The 19,490-nt window shown below is 40.1% G+C and overlaps 2 protein-coding genes across 2 annotated transcripts; one reads left to right on the top strand and one right to left on the bottom strand.

Moving 5' to 3' along the window:
• Positions 1–2,280, top strand: LOC114161729 (uncharacterized). Its single transcript, XM_028045272.1, has 3 exons — positions 1–438; positions 533–703; positions 910–2,280. Exons 1-3 carry the CDS (start codon positions 153–155, stop codon positions 1,935–1,937), a joined length of 1,485 nt encoding a protein of 494 aa, XP_027901073.1. The 5' UTR covers positions 1–152; the 3' UTR covers positions 1,938–2,280.
• Positions 2,281–2,380: 100 nt separating this feature from the next.
• On the bottom strand, positions 2,381–4,632 carry LOC114161964 (uncharacterized). The gene is made up of 4 exons (XM_028045681.1): positions 4,070–4,632; positions 3,732–3,929; positions 3,535–3,643; positions 2,381–3,324 (listed from the first exon to the last, which is right to left on the bottom strand). The coding sequence occupies exons 1-4, from the start codon at positions 4,181–4,183 to the stop codon at positions 2,381–2,383; spliced, it is 1,365 nt and encodes a 454-aa protein (XP_027901482.1). The 5' UTR covers positions 4,184–4,632.
• Positions 4,633–19,490: the final 14,858 nt, after the last annotated feature.

The following is a 19,490-nucleotide window of genomic DNA, read 5'->3' as shown; positions in this document are numbered from 1 at the left end:
CTTCCAACAACGTTGTTTAGAATAGTATTTTAAATATTGACTTAAAAGATTTACATGCATCATTCACATATTCTGATGTGATTCATAATTTCTCTTTTTGTTTTGTTGTATTTTTCCATCTTTCTCAGCAACGACCCATCTATCAAACAAGCATGGCACAATCATCAAACCGTTGCTATTGTAGTGTGCCATGCTGTTCAAATAACAAACAAAAACAACCCTATCTGAGCTTCCATGACTTTCCTGTGGATGTGGAAAAACGTGCCCGCTGGGTAAGAGCAATCAGGAGAGATGAAGGAAAAATGTTTCAAATCCTCAGAGGGAGCACCTTTGTCTGCAGCCAGCACTTTACCCCAGAGGATATAAGTACAACAGCCAGTGGAAGAAAACGGATTAGTCAAGGAGCTGTGCCTTCTAGATTTCACTGGAATGATTGGGGTAAATGAAGGAGAACATTGTTGAACAGTTTTTAAAAATATAAACAAAAATGTATTATGATCATGAAGTGACTCAACATATTTTTCACATCTAGGGAGAAGTTCACAAGCTCATGAGTCTGTTTACAGGCGAACCAAAAAGTCTCTCAGTGCTGCTGTTCAGGATGACTCACATAAGATTACTGACCCTGAGGACTCCTCAAAGGAAAAATTGCCTGCAGGTCCAATGGCAAAAGACCATGACTATGCCTGTCATTCTTTTCCGGGTTAGTATTACATAAAGTGTCTTGTAGAAAAATTATATGGCAATGAATCACATTGTAACCGTCTAGAAAATATAGTGTTTTTTGAGTTTAACACAAAAAATGCATATATACGTACACACACGCACACGTGTATCCTGTAATGAGGACAGTGAAAAATTATAGATGTTTGTGTGAAGTCTATTAACATTTATTTTTCTTTCCCTTAGGTGAACTACACGGTGCCATACAGAGAATTAAAGAGTTGGAGTTCCAAGTGTTATCACTTGAAATGGAAATCCTAGAGCTAACTCTTCAAAAGAAGCAGCCAGTGATTTTCAGGTTTTGTTTGACAGATGAAGATTTCCGTTATTACACCAAATTCACCTCAAAAGAGGTCTTCAATGTGTTTTGGGAGTCAGTTTACCCTTCTGCTTCAAGGCTAGTGTATTGGTCCAAGGCACAGCGGACTGCAGAAGAAATACCTAGTCCACAGCGAAAACTTCCACTCATTGATGAACTGTTTATGTTTCTTTGCCGTGTTGCAGCTGGACTTCAGGAGAAGACTTTGTCGACCATCTTTGAGGTCAGTTTGTCTACAGTTAGCCGCACCATTTTAACATGGACTAGTTACCTTTACCTGGTTCTTGGTTCGCTGTCATTGTGGATGACAAGAGAGCAAGTTCAGCGCACCATGCCTGACAAATTTAAACAGTACTGCCCTCACGTGCGTGCGATTATAGACTGCACTGAGATCCGTTGTGAAACTGCATCCTCACTCACACTACAGTCAGAAACCTTTTCAAACTACAAAAACCACACCACCTTTAAAGGTCTGATTGGCATTGCTCCTTGTGGGATTATAACATTTGTATCCAGACTGTACACAGGCTCCATCTCCGACATAGAAATAACTCGAAAATCACAGATATTAACGTTACTTCAGCCTGGAGATGGGGTTATGGCCGACAAGGGTTTCCAGATAGAGAAGATTCTGTCAGAGGTGGGAGCAACGCTTATCATTCCTCCACTTAAAAAATCCACCCAACTCAGCATGGAGGACACCCAGAAGACCCAGGCTATTGCTCGGCTGAGGATTTTAGTTGAAAGAGCCATACGAAGGGTGAAAGAGTACCATATCTGGGATGGTCTTGTTCCTCTTTCTATGGTAGGCTCAGTCAATCAGCTGTGGGCCATCTGCTGTCTACTTTCAAACTATCAGGGACCTCTGGATCTAAAAGGCGACAAACCTGTGTAGAGCCTCTTCTCCTGCAAGTCACAGCCCTTGGATGAGCATTAATGTAAACAGTTGTGTTATAAACAAAATCTCTCCATATATATGACCTGTATTTGTTTTTATTATTGAATAAATGAATAGATGTGTACAGTTCTATCAAATCTATTGTAAATAGCTTATCTTGAGGTAGCTACATATGTACAACCTTTACATTTAAATTGCACTTTCTTGTACATTTTACACATCTGTCAATGAAGTATTTGAATGAGAGAAAATGTTCAAATTAACGTTTTTATTGTGGAACAAAGAAGATTTGTGGCCATCAATTGCAAACATTAATAGAATAATTATATTACAAAATGAACATGGAGCATACACAAATGGCCTCAAGTTCACAACTTTAGCCCATTTGTGATAGGGAGAGTATTTACAAAAGGCCTATCAATTTTATAACAATCATTTTCTCAAGGTTTACCATTTAAGAAAACATCCATGTAGATGTCATGATAGAAATGATCAAGCCTCTGTCTCATTGAGAGGATAAGCTCCTCATCCCTAAATATTCTCTCAACTGTGAAGTCAGTGTGGGTATCTGTAATAAAATCACACCACTGAAGTCCGCTTACAGCCAATTGGCCCTCAACCTGATAATAGTATTTATGACTCTTCTTAAGGCAAGCCTGGCCTTTAATTGTAACTAGGTGATTAACTTGTGCCACATTGTCAACATTGCAACTCTTTACCTCAGCTAACCCAAATGGAGGCATTTCCTTAGGGTTGAAGACTTTAGCATCAGGGCTAGCTCCAAGGTGAGGTGCGTCAGGATGAATGATAAACCCACATTGCATCACAGAGACATCAAACAAATCAGAATATTGCTTCAGTATTTCAGGTTCCAGATCCAACCCTCTTTTCATAGCAGCTGTCTGGGGAGTTCTTCTGAGAATACGAGTTGCCAAGGCCTTGGCAGAAGACTGACCACGCACATGGCATACTTCACGGAACCTGCTGGCTGTAAGTCGGGGTTTGCGTACCTCTGTCCACAGCTGGCATTCTGATTGCTGTCTGGTTTCTGCTTCAATAGCAGCACAGATCTTACGTGATATCTTAAGGCTCTCTAAATGGCAAAGTTGCCTATAATTAGGCTCAAAATCTAGTGGAAACCTAAAGCTGTAGCCGTCAACAGGTAATTGAGGGAACTCAGGGGCATCTGGATGTTTGATTATGTCTCTGCTCATTTCAGGAGGACACTGATATGAGAGCACAGAACCAAATGGCACAGGACCAAATTTAGAGTCCACTAAAGTAAGGTTTTGCAGTCCATAAAGCAACTTGCATATTCCTGGTTGTGGACGGATTTCTTTTAGTTTCTCCCCGCTGGCTTCAATATGAGGATCTGGAAGAGGACCTGGCAAGTGAGAGACGTAAATGTTTATGTAGATTTAATTATGTCATGTGACCTTTCACACCATAATGAAAAAGCTGTTACAAATGTTAATAATAAAATGTTAATAATTATGTAAGCTAATATGAAATACAAAGCAATACATGCTATTCATTCTTATCTATGTTAGGAAGGCATTACCACCTTTGAATAGCAGGGGACTCATTCCCTCACCTGCATACGCTCTGTACAGTGTGCACTTCACGCTAGTCCTAATCCTGGTTTTTTCCCTTGCCACAGGTTTACACACTGTCATATCATTTGTAGCCTCTGGTGCAACTCCCTATAATCACAAATGATTTATTTAAAAATAAATCAATACAAGTGATTAGCCTAAAACCTAAAAAGTTAAAGAAATATTAATATCTGACCTTTGTCCTTGGACGGTGCCAGGTCTGCAGTGAACTGGTGCACGACAGAGGCAATGGTACGGTCTTGTAGCCCATTGTACTGTAGTGAGCAGTTTGAAACAGAAGACCCACCATGTGATTGCACAGGGCTTTCCCAGCTGTGCAAGAACATGACATGTACTTCAGTTCCACAGGCACCACAAAAGAATCAAGTGTAACCTGCCAATAGGGACATAAAAATTATTAATCCTGTTATGCTGTCATCAATTTTCTACTGCCAAGTGTGCAACTGCAGCAAAACAAAATAAAATAAAACTTAACCCTAATCAAAACATCTGATAATTATTCATCTGAGAAACCTGAAGGTAATGAGCTTCCTCCTTTTTCTTCATTGACCTGTGACATCGTCCTCTCACTGACACCTCTCCCTCAACTGCAGTCGAGACTGTTCCAACAGTGTTTGGGAAAAACATTTCATTAACACTACTCTCTCTTCTCTTGCTCAAATTTTTGTAGTTAACAGCAGAAAGGTGGTTGCACAAATAAGTTATAGTCTTTACTGGAGTTGCCACTTTCCAGATATACTCTCATGGTATGAGGACCCCACATTACATTGAGCTTTGCCAATACTTACTATTTGCTAGTTATTTTATAATCATAACATCAACAATCTATGTCCACTTATAAGTAAGTAAGTAAAGTTTATTTATAAAGCGCTTTTAACATGGAATCACAAAGGTTGAACTGAGGAGGAGATTGGTTTAAGATGATGGACAGGGAGAGTTTGACTGAAACTAAATAGATAGACATATTCTGGGGCTGATTATGTATCTCTGCTCATTTCCAAGCTCAAATGAGCAACTTCACGTTCAAACACAAGTCCCCCAAAAAACGCAACCGGTGAATCATTATTTTTTATAAGTTTAGAAAAAACAAGACAAAAGCCACAAATAACAGTTGGGCTTGACGATATTTCTGTTTTTCCAGCAACAAAATGCGCATCTCCATGCACTGTTCATGTTTCTGTCACTGCTAACTGTCACAGAGTCTCTCCCAAAGACGCAAAGAAGGAATAAAAATAAATACACAAGAAAATATTAATGTGCTATGATTTGGATAAATAACTTTAATCTGATTACTGGATTTGAAATACGAACTCGTTAGATTATTCGTTACCGAAAAAGTGGTCCGATTAAAGGCATTACAAAGCAGCGGCGGCACCGGACATCTCTGCTTATAACAAACAAATCCCTATTTTATGGGATGAGTGGCAACTCCAGTCTATAATTTAATAATCTGATCAAGATTAGAGCCTAAAACGTTATAGTTCAAAAACAGTAAAAAGTTCTGGTTAAGGAACAGTTATGTCACGTAGTTAGCTAGCTAACAAAATTCACTAATGCTAAGCTAACGGTTACGCAAAACAAAAATACCTACCTTCATAGTCAAACAGGTATTGTTCGGTGAAGAATATGTAGCCTTTGTCTAATTTAGATTTTTTTGTCAGAGAGAACTGGTTTGCAAATCGTGATATATCTTCAAATCTTATTTTAGGCAAATGTTTTAGAGACTGTGTAAACTCCATGCTCCGGTGATCTGTCTGATCAACATATGCTGTCAGATTTATACATCTCTCTCTCTCTCTCTCTATATATATATATATATATATATATATATATATATATATATATATATATATATATATATATATATATATATATATATATATATATATGAAATAGACAACTTTATCATTACTTACTATGTACACCGGTCTTGTGCGCTATTCGGTTCCCCTGCGAAAATCTGTTCCCCCTGTGTCGGGAGCGCGCATTACAGCCGGAGAGGCGGATCTGACCATTTTCACGGCGCTTCTGATCGATTTCTCGGTAAAAACAACTCAGTTAATCATGTCAAGCTTGTAACATTTAGTTTAATCGGCAGCTATTGTTTACAAAATTGTAAAAATAATTAAATAAACGAGGTCTTTTTACGCTGTTTTGTGTTATTTTAAACGCCAAGAGAATCGGTCTTTTTCTAACTTTTGTCACTTACGCCTGACAGAAATAAAAGTCAGTCACCACTTAGTGTGTATTTATAATTTTTCATTGCTGATATAAGACGATTGCTGAAAGCATGGCACAAATATTAAGACTTCCTGAAAAGACGAAAGCGTGGACTTTCTGGTAAATCCCGTTCTAATGTAAAATATGACAGATTACTGTAGTAAGGAAATTTCTAGTTTACTACAGGCTATCACACATAACAATTTTTGAGAATTTGGCAACAGTTGCCCTTTATTCCCAAACGTTATGGGGGGAGGAGAGTAGAGAATGAATATTTCAGCTGCCTGAAATAACCTGTTCCCCTCCATAACATGGGAACAAATTAATTCACCAACAAGGCCTTAACTCTGTTTATTCCTCTTATCATCAACAATAAATCCTGTGAATTTGGTAACATTTGCTCTTTATTTGACAAAGTTATGAGGGGCCTTGGGATTTAAACTTTTTTCCATAGCTGCCTTATATCAAAGTCTTGTAAGTATAAATATCAAACAGTTTTCAAAATGTAATTTATTAACCTTTAAACAACATACATAAACAAGCACACCACAGCAATCTCAGGAACAAAGGCAACTAAGGCAAACACGCAAAGCAGTGATGTTTTTTCAGTTGGTGGGCTTCCCACACATGCATGATGGAACCACCTCAGACACACGTCACACTGGATCTAGGAAAGAAACCAAAAATATCAGGTTTTTTTTAGAAAAATATGTCTTTACAATTACAATATATAATCAATCATTTTAGATTCCTTTATATTCCAACTGCTGGAGGATCATATACCATTGTTTACGCAAGATAAGATTAGATAAAACTTGTCCTCTTCATTTAGTTTTCTAACACCAAGTCTTTGAATAATTCTAAAAACTTTCCAGTTCACATCCGTGTCACTTTCCATCTCTCCACAGAAGTGACACAAGTCTTTTAGGTCCTCTGTTAACAACAAAAGTATAAAAACACACACACACGATTATACATGTACAATCGTGACCGTATATATGTGTGTTTGTGTGTGTATGAAACTGTTACACAGGATGTGCTAAGCACCAACACAGTCATTTATGAAAAAAATATAGAAGATGAAATGATTGTACTTATTAATTTGTAGACAAACAATTTCCTTAAATAAATGTTTTCAGAGTCCATGTTAATGTTTTAAGTTTTGCTAAGTACAGATGTTTTAGCCAAACATACAAATAATAGTAATCATGATAACAATTGTCATAAACACTCAAAATAAGAATATTAATGTTATCCTCACCACTGTTAAGGATTAGTCTCACAGCAATTTCCAACCTCATGCTGTGGACCGCCTCTCTGAGAGCATACATTACATAAAGATAATCACATCAACAGTAATATTTATTATAACCATCTTAGATTTCAAAATATCAAATAATTAATTGCTTCAAACGATATATAGACAAATAATGACCAACAGTTTCAAAATTCACAGGGTTTGCTTATTTTTTCCCATGTTATGGAGGGGAATGGTTTATTTCAGGCAGCTGAAATATATGGTTCCCCCCTCATAACTTTGTCAAATAAAGAGCAAATGTTACCAAATTCACAGGATTTATTGTTGATGATAAGAGGAATAAACAGAGTTAAGGCCTTGTTGGTGAATTAATTTGTTCCCATGTTATGGAGGGGAACAGGTTATTTCAGGCAGCTGAAATATTCATTCTCTACTCTCCTCCCCCCATAACGTTTGGGAATAAAGGGCAACTGTTGCCAAATTCTCAAAAATTGTTATGTGTGATAGCCTGTAGTAAACTAGAAATTTCCTTACTACAGTAATCTGTCATATTTTACATTAGAACGGGATTTACCAGAAAGTCCACGCTTTCGTCTTTTCAGGAAGTCTTAATAATTATGCCATGCTTTCAGCAATCGTCTTATATCAGCAATGAAAAATTATAAATACACACTAAGTGTTGACTGACTTTTATTTCTGTCAGGCGTAAGTGACAAAAGTTAGAAAAAGACCGATTCTCTTGGCGTTTAAAATAACACAAAACAGCGTAAAAAGACCTCGTTTATTTAATTATTTTTACAATTTTGTAAACAATAGCTGCCGATTAAACTAAATGTTACAAGCTTGACATGATTAACTGAGTTGTTTTTACCGAGAAATCGATCAGAAGCGCCGTGAAAATGGTCAGATCCGCCTCTCCGGCTGTAATGCGCGCTCCCGACACAGGGGGAACAGATTTTCGCAGGGGAACCGAATAGCGCACAAGACCGGAACTAAGGATACACAGCTTCGAGCCAAAACGGAAGTTGTGTGACGTCATGTGAAAAGGGTTTATCAGCTACTAGGGATTTATTCAAGCGAAACAACCAGCAAATAAGGATTTTAAAAAAGTCCTTTAGCTCTAAAACTCATGAAAATCTATCATGGCTAAAGTGCGAAGTAAGAAAAACAACTACCGTACTTCTTTGCAAAAGAGCTGAATATCTGATAATGTCATCAGATGGAGAAAAGCATAATTTTATGTGCAAATTGTGATAATAGAATGACTAAATAGAAAAAAATCATACAAAATAGGTAGAAAAAGCACTTCTTTTGAACATAAAACGTTTGAAACCAACACTTACAGATCGTAAAAATACATTTTATTTGGAGGTGAAGATAGTCTTTAGCAGGGTGGTGTGTCGAATGAAGTCTAAAATCAGCTGCCATAAGGAGGTCATTTGTGATTTTGATGAATTTCATTGCTATGAAGAAAACTGGAACTATTCAGATCCAGAATCCAGGCAGTTTCAAAGCTGGGGCTAGGTCCATTTAGGCGTTTTGCAGCTGAATGGTTGCCAAGGAGATTAAAGGATTAATCAAACATGCTTGAAAGAATCAAGGCAACAGTCCAAGTTTGTTTTTAATAAAGGAAAAATATCATAACATGATAGAAAGATAGAAGCTCATATTACTGTCTCTTTCACAGGAAAATACTTTTTATAGTTGAAAAACAAAATTTAATTGATTTAATAAGGAGCCATATGTGTTATAACTGAGGCCAGGAGTTGAGGAAACTGAACATTTCCTCTAAGGTCAGGGTGAAGAGAACATCTCCATCATCGATCGTTGCTGCATCTTCAGCTCACTGTCCTGACTGCTGCCACCTGCTGGGCTGCGGAGACATGGCATCACAGTTACTGCGGGGTTTCTACAGCTCAACATGTGCAGGAGCTCTGCAGCGAGGAGTACCTTGTAGGTAAAACAAAGAGCGAAGATGAAGAAGGTGACGCTCAGCAGCAGGAGAACCAGACAGAAGATAAAAACTGTTGTAAAAACTGAAAGTGAATCAGAATCAGACAGTCTTCAGGAGAACAAGTCAGCTAGCAGGTGAGTTCAGCTAATTCACTTCACTCTGGGTCAGATCTTCTCCTCTGCATATATTTACCTGTGAGACGAAGGTTCCCATCTGTGGTTCTGTCTGGTTCTGGAAACACAAAGCAGAGGGAGATTGTTGGCTGGACGTGAGCAGAATTAACCCTTTATGACTTTGTATTTTTGTATTTTTATGATTTAAACAACTTTGGACTGCTGAAATGTGCTATACAAATAAATTTGATTGATTGATTGATTGATTGATTGATTGATTGATTGATGTGAAATTTATCAAATCTGAAGCAAAAGCAACCATTGGTTTATTTAGCATTGACAAACTGTTGTTCCTTATGAAATGGAAGTTTGGAAAATCCAACATTTTTCCAAACTCGTCTGGACATGAAGGAAAATTAAAGCGAACCTTAAAAGGCTGTTTGAGGAACCTGTTATGTTCCTCAAGCAGCCTAACATGTTTCTGACTCCAGATAAGTTTTCATCCTTCATGTTTACTTTCATGTTACTCTGCAGAACTTGTGACCCAGTTAGAGAAGAAGTGTTACTGTTGGACTCACCTAAACAGTTGATTTTGATGGTTACAGCTGAATATGATGAATGAAACCCACAGCACCTGACAGAAGGTACTTGCTCAATGCATCCAGCACTGATCCAAGACATTTCTTGCTTTAATGACTCGGTGTTTTCTTCCATGGAAACAGCAGAGCCACAGCTCAGCCATTTACAGAAAATCTCTGGGTGGTTGTGGTCCCAATAATAGGGCCCACTAAAATGCACTAGTCGCCATTCTCCCTCTTGTCTTATCTGGAGTCTACCTTCACAACGCCTGGGTCCCCCCACCAACCTCAATGGTTCTAAAGAGAAAGCAGAAAGTCATCAGCAAAACATGGAGCAGAAATTATCATATCTGTGGCTCCTCCTCTACCTGAGCAGGTGAGTCCAACAGCTTTTCCAAGTGAGCAGGAGTTTCTGGCTGAATTGGACCTTCTACAGTCCAGGAGAGAAGACTCATTTCCTTCACACTGGAACTGTGGTGTCCATGTTGGAGCCTCCACCTCTCCATAGAGCCCTCCCTTTAGGACTGTAGGAGACCCACAGTTAATCTCCCTACACACCACCTCTGCATCCTGGTGGTCAAAGTCAGCTTCACAAACTGAATACCAGCTCTGGTTTGACTGGTCAGACTGGGAGACCTTCACCTCCAGTCTGCCTGAACAGTCATCTCCCCCATGCACCAATTTCACAGACTCTGCAGAGACAAAGAAAATATTTTATCCACAATGTTGTGCATGAACGGTTTCTGCAGACCATTACTGTGCTGACCAAGTCCAGGGAACTCCAAGAGATCCACAGAGCCCCTGAGGAACCCCAGGGAACCCAGACAGAGTAGTGGTCCATGAAGCAGCAGCAGTCAGGGAGAACCCGTGCCAGCCAAGCAAAACCCAGTACCCAGAGATTCACTGTTCCATCAAGGCAAAACCCAAATCCCTTGACCTCAAACCCTATTCCATCCCATCGCCCTGAACTCCAGTGCTACAGTTTTTCTGGAAGTGAATGGACCTTAACCTTTGACATCACAGGGACTCCCCAACTTTGTGAAAATACCTCCTTCATAGGAGCACATGATGCCCATTGGTTAATGGTAACAATTCAAGGATTCCCAGTTCCCTACTGGTCTGCTTGGTTCTTTGTGTGCAGTTCAGTTCTTGTTCTCTATGTGGCTGTGGTGGGTTTCCAACACTGCACTCACATTATCTTTGTAGGAGGTATGACACTACACAACATGCCAAACAAACCACACTACTGGTGAATTTTTGGAATATCATCATGAGGGATTAGCTTTAGAAAATTATGCAAACTTTATATAATTGGAGATCAAATGGACCAGGACTTAGAGCTGGACTATAAATCAATGACAATATACAGTATATCGAGGTGGGTAAATGATCAATGTCAATAAATAATATGTCTGATAGAATATTCAATAATTTCACTGAACTCTGATCCAGAATCGTACAGCATTCTGGGGAATGTAGGCAGAAGAAAGACTTTAGTTGATCAACATCTCACAGTTAGCTAAGCTAGGCTGCTGAAATCAACTAACTCCCTCACTCTGGTTATCTAGTAACAACATGTTGAGTAACTTCTGTTTATCTAGCAACAATGTGTTGAGTAACTTCTGTTTATCTAGCAACAATGTGTTGAGTAACTTCTGTTTATCTAGCAACAATGTGTTGAGTAACTTCTGTTTATCTAGCAACAACATGTTGAGTAACTTCTGTTTATCTAGCAACAACATGTTGAGTAACTTCTGTTTATCTAGCAACAACATGTTGAGTAACTTCTGTTTATCTAGCAACAACATGTTGAGTAACTTCTGTTTATCTAGCAACAACATGTTGAGTAACTTCTGTTTATCTAGCAACAACGTGTTGAGTAACTTCTGTTTATCTAGCAACAACGTGTTGAGTAACTTCTGTTTATCTAGCAACAACGTGTTGAGTAACTTCTGTTTATCTAGCAACAACGTGTTGAGTAACTTCTGTTTATCTAGCAACAACATGTTGAGTAACTTCTGTTTATCTAGCAACAACATGTTGAGTAACTTCTGTTTATCTAGCAACAATGTGTTGAGTAACTTCTGTTTATCTAGCAACAATGTGTTGAGTAACTTCTGTTTATCTAGCAACAACATGTTGAGTAACTTCTGTTTATCTAGCAACAACATGTTGAGTAACTTCTGTTTATCTAGCAACAACATGTTGAGTAACTTCTGTTTATCTAGCAACAACATGTTGAGTAACTTCTGTTTATCTAGCAACAACATGTTGAGTAACTTGCGCAGCAGCAGTTTCAGGTTTCACCACTGCGCCTCATTACTGCTTGAAAATAAAAAAACAACATGGAGAAAAACCTGTGGAGGAAGCAGGAAATGTCACAGGAAGTGTTTGGTAGTATTTCGGAGTTTTAAAATCAAAAAACAAATCAATAATTATCCATATTGACCGATATGAAATGTCATATCGTCCATCCCTACCAGGACTTTGGAACAAGTTCTTAGCTAACAACAAACATCACCAACCTGACAGGAGGAAACACACAGGTGTGTGAAGAAGTAAAAGTGATGTCATCACTTCTGAGGTTAAAACAAGACAAGAAGAACTGGTCACATTAACTGGTCACATTAACTGGTCACATCTCGTTTGATGGATTTAGAACCTCTGAAAACTCTAAGAGAAGTTTTAGTTTACTCATTTATTTGACTTGTCAGGAGATTTGATTCTTTACATTTAACAAAGGTTAAATGATGAAACTGAAACCCAGATGCAGTCTTCACATAGCTCAGCATCTCAGTCAAACTCACCAGTGAGGAAAAGTTTGATGTTTGTGACAGATTTACCTATGCAGGTGAACCATGTAGAACCAAATGTTTCTCCTTTTTGTGCACAGTCCTTGAGATCAGATCCAGACAGAAGACACTCTGAGGTGATCGTCCATACATCGATTAATATTAACGGCTGATGTACTGTAGCTGAAACAGGTGCGCCACAGTCCAGCTGTCTTCAGATGATTGAAGCTTCTTTCAGGTCATAAGAAAAATATTCGATGTAAACTGGTTTCCATTCTCCCAGATTCAACTGCCATTGACCTTCACAGCGTCTGGATCCTTCCATCAACTTGATGGACTCTGGACAGAAACCAGACAGAGGATTCATCATTTTACTGTTTAACAAACTAAGTTTCATTTTGAACTAAAGTCTAGAACTGAACAAACCTTTCAGGCTGTGGGTTTCATCTGCATGAACATCTGGGACAAATGTCAGGAAGGAGAATCAGAGATGAGAGGATCAGGATCTGAACCACAGTGAGATTTTCCTTTACTGTTCACTAATCTCTCTTATCTCAGTACATTTCAGCTCAACACATCTCATTAGTTCCCAGCAACAACTGAAGGCTCTGCCTTCAAAATAAAGAGAAAGCAGGTTTTATCAGTGCAGCTGCAGACAGAGGCTGAACTTTGGATGACAGTTTGTTAGTAATTGCTTGCATTATTTTATTTAACTGAGCCAAACATTGTTTGATCAGTTACCTGAACTGCAGAGCCACAGCAGGAGCACCGTCAGGGTGTAGTCCATGTTCAGCAAGAGGCTCTGAAAGGAAGATGTTGGTTTCTGTCTGTTTGTGTTTCCAGTTTTCATTTCAGATCTGAGCTGTGAATCAGACAGAAAGAAAAACAATTAGAGCTGAAAGCTCTGCAGCTCAGCGCCGCTCCGGCCTGATGGCGGCCGCCGGAGCGCCGGGTCTGCCACCCCGTTCCTGTAGAACCCTCTCACACCATATTCAATTAGGCAATCCATTTGGAGAGTGTTCATAACAGTCTTCATTCCAGATCAGTACGAGTCCAACTGCAAGTTTTTAAAGTTAGGCTGGAAACCAAGACAGGAGTTATTATCACTTCCTGATTTATGGTGAATGATTGGTGAGAACTTCCTGTAGAGTGGTTAACACGGTTGTAATCAAGAGTTAGCCACGCCCCCATGGTTCAGCCACCAGCCAGTGATGAGAGGACTCAGCATCATGTTATTTTATATCAGTTGGTTATGTCAGATGGATGAAGACGCCCATCAGGTGACTTCCTGTTGAAAGTGGGCGGGGCTAAGGTGATGTCACCAAGTGACCATGTGAATGTGATCAGTGCTGGTCAGGAATGACGCACAGTGGAAGTTTTTTCACCATTGATGTTTTATGGTCAGATGTTGAGGCTTGGCCACGCCCACATGCTTTGATGCAGCCAAAAGATTTAAGTAAGTAAGTAAGTAAACTTTATTTCTATAGCGCTTTTCACAGACCAGGGTCACAAAGTGCTGCACAAAGTGTAAAAAATAAAATAAATTAAAAGCAACATACAAAACAATAAAACACAGTATTAAGCTAAAAAGCAAGTTTAAAAAAGTGGGTCTTAAGTTGTTTCCTAAAAGTGTCTATACAATCCAAGGATTGAATGGTACAAGGTAGCTCATTCCAAAGGCGAGGCGCCACAGCTTTAAAAGATCTGTCTCCTCGAGTCTTAAAATGGGTCCGAGGAACCATCAGCATGTTCAGACTGGACGACCTGAGGCTCCTAGTCGAAACATAAGGCTGGATGAGGTTCTTAATATAGTCTGGCGCCTGTCCATGAAGAGCTCTAAAAGTCAGTACCAGGATTTTGTAGTGCATCCTGTAAGATACAGGCAGCCAGTGCAAACTTTTGAGGATGGGTGTAATATGTTCCCTCCTGTGAGTGCGAGTCAGCAGGCGTGCAGCAGAGTTTTGTACAACCTGCAGACGCGCAAACTCCGTCTTGTTAAGACATGTGAACAGACTGTTACAATAATCCAATCTCGATGAGACAAAAGCATGAACAATCATCTCAAGCTCACCATAAGTCACCATCTTACGAAGTTTAGAAATGTTCCGAATTTGGAAAAAGCAGTTCCTAACAAGCTGATTTATGTGCCGCTCCATAGACATCGCTCCATCCATGAAAACACCCAGGTTGCGCAGGTTGCTTTTAACTGTGCAGCTCAAGTTTCCGAGGTGCTGCTTAATTCCAGGCACAGCACCGCCAGGAGCAACAATCAAGGTCTCGGTCTTGTTGGAGTTCAATAACAGGCTGTTTTCAGTGAGCCATTTTGTCACTTCGGCCAAACAACTAGTGAGAGTGCAAAGTTTATGTGGCTCACTTGGCTTGAAAGAGCAGTACAGTTGCAGATCATCGGCGTACAGATGATAGGACACATCACTGAACTTCTGGATGACCCTGCTCAGAGGAAGTAGGTACAGCAGGAACAGAACAGGTCCCAAGACCGATCCCTGCGGCACACCCCACAAAAGCTCTGCAGAATCAGACACTGCATTTCCCACTGATACACTAAAAGTTCTGCCAACCAGGTAAGAGGTGAACCATTTCAAAACGCAACCCGACATTCCAACCAAATGTTGGAGCCTGTTTATCAGGATGCCATGGTCCACTGTATCAAACGCCGATGACAGATCCAACAAAACCAGCACAGAACATTTACCGGTGTCAGCTGCCATCATAATATCACTAAACACCTTCAACAGGGCTGTTTCAGTGGAGTGAAACTCACGATACCCAGATTGAAAAGTGTCATAAATGTCATTTACCTGCAAAAATGATCTAAGTTGGGTGCAGACCACCTTTTCCAGGACTTTGGCCAAGAAAGGGGTCTTGGATATTGGCCGGAAATTCTTGAGTTCGGAAGAGTCCAGTCCTGTTTTCTTTAACTGTGGCTCCACAATGGCATGTTTGAAAAGACAAGGAAACACACCACTAAGCAAAGACATGTTAAACATTTTAGCAATATAGGGCCCAATGGAGTCAAAAACCCTCACAAACAGTTTAAAAGGAAGAACATCTAAAGTACCAGAGGACGGTTTCATTTTTTTCATGATGGTTGAGATGTCTTTCACAGTGACAGGCTCAAATGAGGCCCAGCTCTGAGTGGGAGGTTCCAAATGCTGGGATCCATGGCAAGGAGGCAAGCTGTCCTTTATTACTTTGACCTTATCAATAAAGAAATCCAGGAACTCATCACAACTAGTTGTAGACTTACGAGGATTTACAGCAACAGGTGACACAAGAGAGCTGATAGTGTCGAAGAGCACTTTAGGATTTCTTTTATTTGAGGCAATCAGACAATTAAAATAACTTGCCCTGGCCTCCTCAATCCTCTTATTTATGAACAATATTAAGTCCTTTAAATGCAGCCTATGAACCTCCAATTTAGTAGACTTCCATAAACGTTCAGTCTGGCGGCATGTTCTCCTCACAGACATAATTTCATCATTTATCCAAGGACAGAAACTTTCCTGTGGTGCCTTCCTAGCCTTAACTGGCGCTACTTGATCCAAGATATCAGCACATTGGCTATTAAAACAATTCACAAAACAGTCAGTTTCAGTGAGATTATTAAGAAGAGAAGGATCAAACTTATCGCAGAAAAGCATGGCTGTCGCCTCTGTGATGATTCTCCTCTTTGCCTTAGTAAATACAGGCCGAGGTTCAGATGGCACCATCAAGTCAAAGAAAACACAGTAATGGTCACTGAGAAGCACATCCTCCACACACACATTGGTAATTTGCAAGCCCAGTGCAAAAACCAGGTCTAACGTGTGACCCTTGTTGTGTGTGGGACCTGACACATACTGTGTAAAGTTAGGCGCCTCTGTCAGTGATATAAGATCTCTTGCTGGGATAGAAGTAACATCATCAATCTGCAAATTAAAATCACCCACAATCAAGACCTTTCCCAATCTAATTATAGAAGATAGAAAGTCAGCGAAATCCTGAAGAAAAGTCCCAGCAGGGCCAGGAGGACGATATATCAAAATAGTATAAAATGTATCTGAGGAACCAACTTCCATCATGAGGGTTTCAAAAGAGGTGGTGTGGCTTGTTTTAGACAGTCTGCATGTGGACCAGTCACGGTGCACAGCAGCCAGTCCTCCTCCACGGCGGCCGGAGCGAGGCTTACCTACTGCCAAGCAACCAGCAGGACAAAGCTCATTTAAATGGACAAATTCATTTTCCCTCTGCCACGTCTCTGTGAGGAAAAGGAAGTCCAAGTTTTTCCTAACAATGAGTTTATTAATGGAGAACGATTTATTTGAAATTGAACGTGCATTCAATAATCCAATCCGATTTTGCGATGACAAAGAAGTCAGATCAGAAGTCCAGTCGGCTGGGCACCGCGGGATAGGCTGAATACATCTCCCACGGTCACGTGACAAACAGCTGTACTGTAGTGATGTTACGTGATGTGCCGAGGCTTCGAGGTGTGTGTCGAGTAATGGAGGGGGCGTTTCCGTAAAGCGCGTATCGAGGCTTGCTTCATTTAGGGGAGGAGCTGAAAACGATGACGTCCGCTGCCTGGCTGTACCACGTGACTGCTTCGGGAAGTGGCTCAGAGTTTGGCGCGGCGTTTGCCAGCTTTAGAAACCCCACAGGCTCCATTCAATATGTGGGTTGTTGTAGGCGAGTTACGGTCAGTTCAGAGAGTGGATAGAGTTTTGATAGTTTGGATAGCAGAGTTTGGATAATGGTTATTTAGTTTGAGACAGTTAGTTTGGTGTTTGAAGAGTTTAGGAGATAGATAGATAGATAGATAGAGAGATAGATAGATAGATAGGAGATTTAGGAGCGCGAGGACAAGATAGGAGTAGGATGGAGCCGGCGAGAAAGAGGAGGATTTCTCCTATGTGGGAACATTTCGAATTGATAAGCCCTAACAAGGTAAGGTGAGCTGAACATTTGCAGATGCATTAGGTTTGCTTATGAGGAACTGTATTTTTCACTGTTTCTTATGTTCTGTAAAGGTGAGGTGTTTATTGTGCTCCAAGGAGTTGGGGTACAATAATAACACCTCATCCATGTAGTGTCAAAAAAGAGAAATCGTTTGAAACCAAAAACTGTGGAGAAATTGTTGTTTCTTAATAAAAATGCATGAAATCATCCAAGTTACACAAGCATTAGCCTATTCACTGCCCCCTCCCTAGTTCCACAAGCACTTTCACTGTCCTCTGCCTGATTAAGTCCAGGCCATTTTTCTAGAGTCACAGAAAAACATTATTACACAACATGCCATATCACATGACACTACTATTTTGGGAATAATTACACACAGAGAATACATTCAAACAATATTTTATTATACACATATGTGTATACATAATTTATGTAGACAAATGATTTCGTCCTACACCTTTTGTGACGTCATTCCCAAGAGCCATAATAAACAAAAATTCAATGCATCATACGTTAAGATACAGCTGGCTGTGATTATACACCTGGCCAGTAGGTGGTTTCGTGTGCACATGAAGCCTCAAGAAATGAACCCTTTCTAGAACCAGTTGGCTCAAGTGGTTCAATGCCTCATGAGGCTTCATCTCACCATCACTACTGTACTGGCATGACCGATACTGCTCTCCTGATGTAAGCACGAAACGTTGAAATGGACCTGGGGCCCAGGCGGCTCGTCCATCGCGGGTCCAGCGATGTCCACGCCTAACTCCACAACCCGGAAGAGTGGCGAGATGCGTAGATGGGGCAGCACCCCCAGCTGTAAGGCCGTGTACGAGCGGCACCTGACGCAGCCACCTGTAGCTCCGATTAGCATGAACCGTACGCCGCACGCCACGCCTGATCCGAACCTGGACACCCGCTCGGCAGCCTCTTCTCCTCCTTTTCGGATTTCCTGGACGTCGCCACAACGCCAGGTACTCACGGGAGGTTGGGGGACCCACAAACGGAGGTGGAAACGTTTGTTTGTTGCTGTCCCAGTCGTGAAAGGGGCTTTCCATTGACTCTTTGATTTTGAAAAGAAAGTCACGATTATAAGTCCTTATTGCACTCACGCAAACGCTGTCCATCAGAGTTGATATGACAGCAAACACAATCAGAAAAATGGCAAAAAAGCAGCAATGTAACAGGCGAGTGGCAGCCTGAACACACACAGGCGCCATCTTGCCTCAAATGGAGCAATTAGACAGGATCAAAACTTTTGATAATTTTTGATCCTCAGAGCCTCAAGACTGTGCTGAGTGATTCTAAAGTCTGCATGTGAAAAGCTGTAGGAGGAGTTCACTCAGACACAACATGTCTAGAAGAGACAAAAGGTGGCATTGTTCCAAAATGGCCAACTTCCTGTTTGGTATTGATCACGTCTCCAATAGATTTTTTTTCATATATCTTGACATGCTACATGTGTAGCAAATTCCATGTTTGCTGGTCAAAGAATGGCTTGGAGCTGATTAAAAAAAAAAAAAAGATTTTTAGGGGGTACTCTCCCAATTATTATCAGCATTCCCAGGTAAATTCATTTAGGTCTCATCATAAAGGTTGTTTCTGTAGGTGTGAAAATTGTCCTGGAAGTTGTTGGATCCAGCAAAAAAATCAAACAGCAACTGGAAGCAAAAGGGAAAAGAAAAAACTCTGAATCCCAGAAAAGGCTCAACAATCCGATGAAGAAAGCTGGTTCTGTTCAGGGATGACTGTAGAACCTTTGGGGATTATGGTGCAAAGACAGATTTTACATAAAATTAAGAAAATTACAGAAAAAAAGTGTCTTCGGTCAGAGGTTTCTTCAAAGTAGTTGTAACAGAGACTGCTACAGGAAATTTCATACCCACAGCTTCAACGTCTAGTTTAGCTCTGAAGATTATTGAATTAATGAGTTACCTTTAATTTCCCTTTTTTGATCAATAATAAATTGAATTAAAGATTTCAACAAATACTTCCTCTAAAATACCTTAAATTTTATTTTAATAATTTTTTAAAACGCTGCCTGAATGAAAACACGACTCAGA

Source organism: Xiphophorus couchianus, chromosome 18, assembly GCF_001444195.1.
Source record: "Xiphophorus couchianus chromosome 18, X_couchianus-1.0, whole genome shotgun sequence".
Lineage (NCBI taxonomy): Eukaryota > Metazoa > Chordata > Actinopteri > Cyprinodontiformes > Poeciliidae > Xiphophorus > Xiphophorus couchianus.
This window is presented reverse-complemented; position numbering and strand designations above follow the sequence as displayed.

What these genes read in the sequence shown, in the direction of transcription:
- LOC114161964 (XM_028045681.1), bottom strand. Translation starts at nt 4,183, where the DNA reads ATGTTTTTCCCAAACACTGTTGGAACAGTCTCGACTGCAGTTGAGGGA. An exon ending in AGGAAGCTCATTACCTTCAG is followed by an intron (nt 3,930 to 4,069) that starts GTTTCTCAGATG and finishes CCCTATTGGCAG; the next exon opens with GTTACACTTGATTCTTTTGT. An exon ending in ACTGTACAGAGCGTATGCAG is followed by an intron (nt 3,325 to 3,534) that starts GTGAGGGAATGA and finishes CTCACTTGCCAG; the next exon opens with GTCCTCTTCCAGATCCTCAT.
- LOC114161729 (XM_028045272.1), top strand. Translation starts at nt 153, where the DNA reads ATGGCACAATCATCAAACCGTTGCTATTGTAGTGTGCCATGCTGTTCA. An exon ending in ATTTCACTGGAATGATTGGG is followed by an intron (nt 439 to 532) that starts GTAAATGAAGGA and finishes TTTCACATCTAG; the next exon opens with GGAGAAGTTCACAAGCTCAT. An exon ending in TGCCTGTCATTCTTTTCCGG is followed by an intron (nt 704 to 909) that starts GTTAGTATTACA and finishes TCTTTCCCTTAG; the next exon opens with GTGAACTACACGGTGCCATA.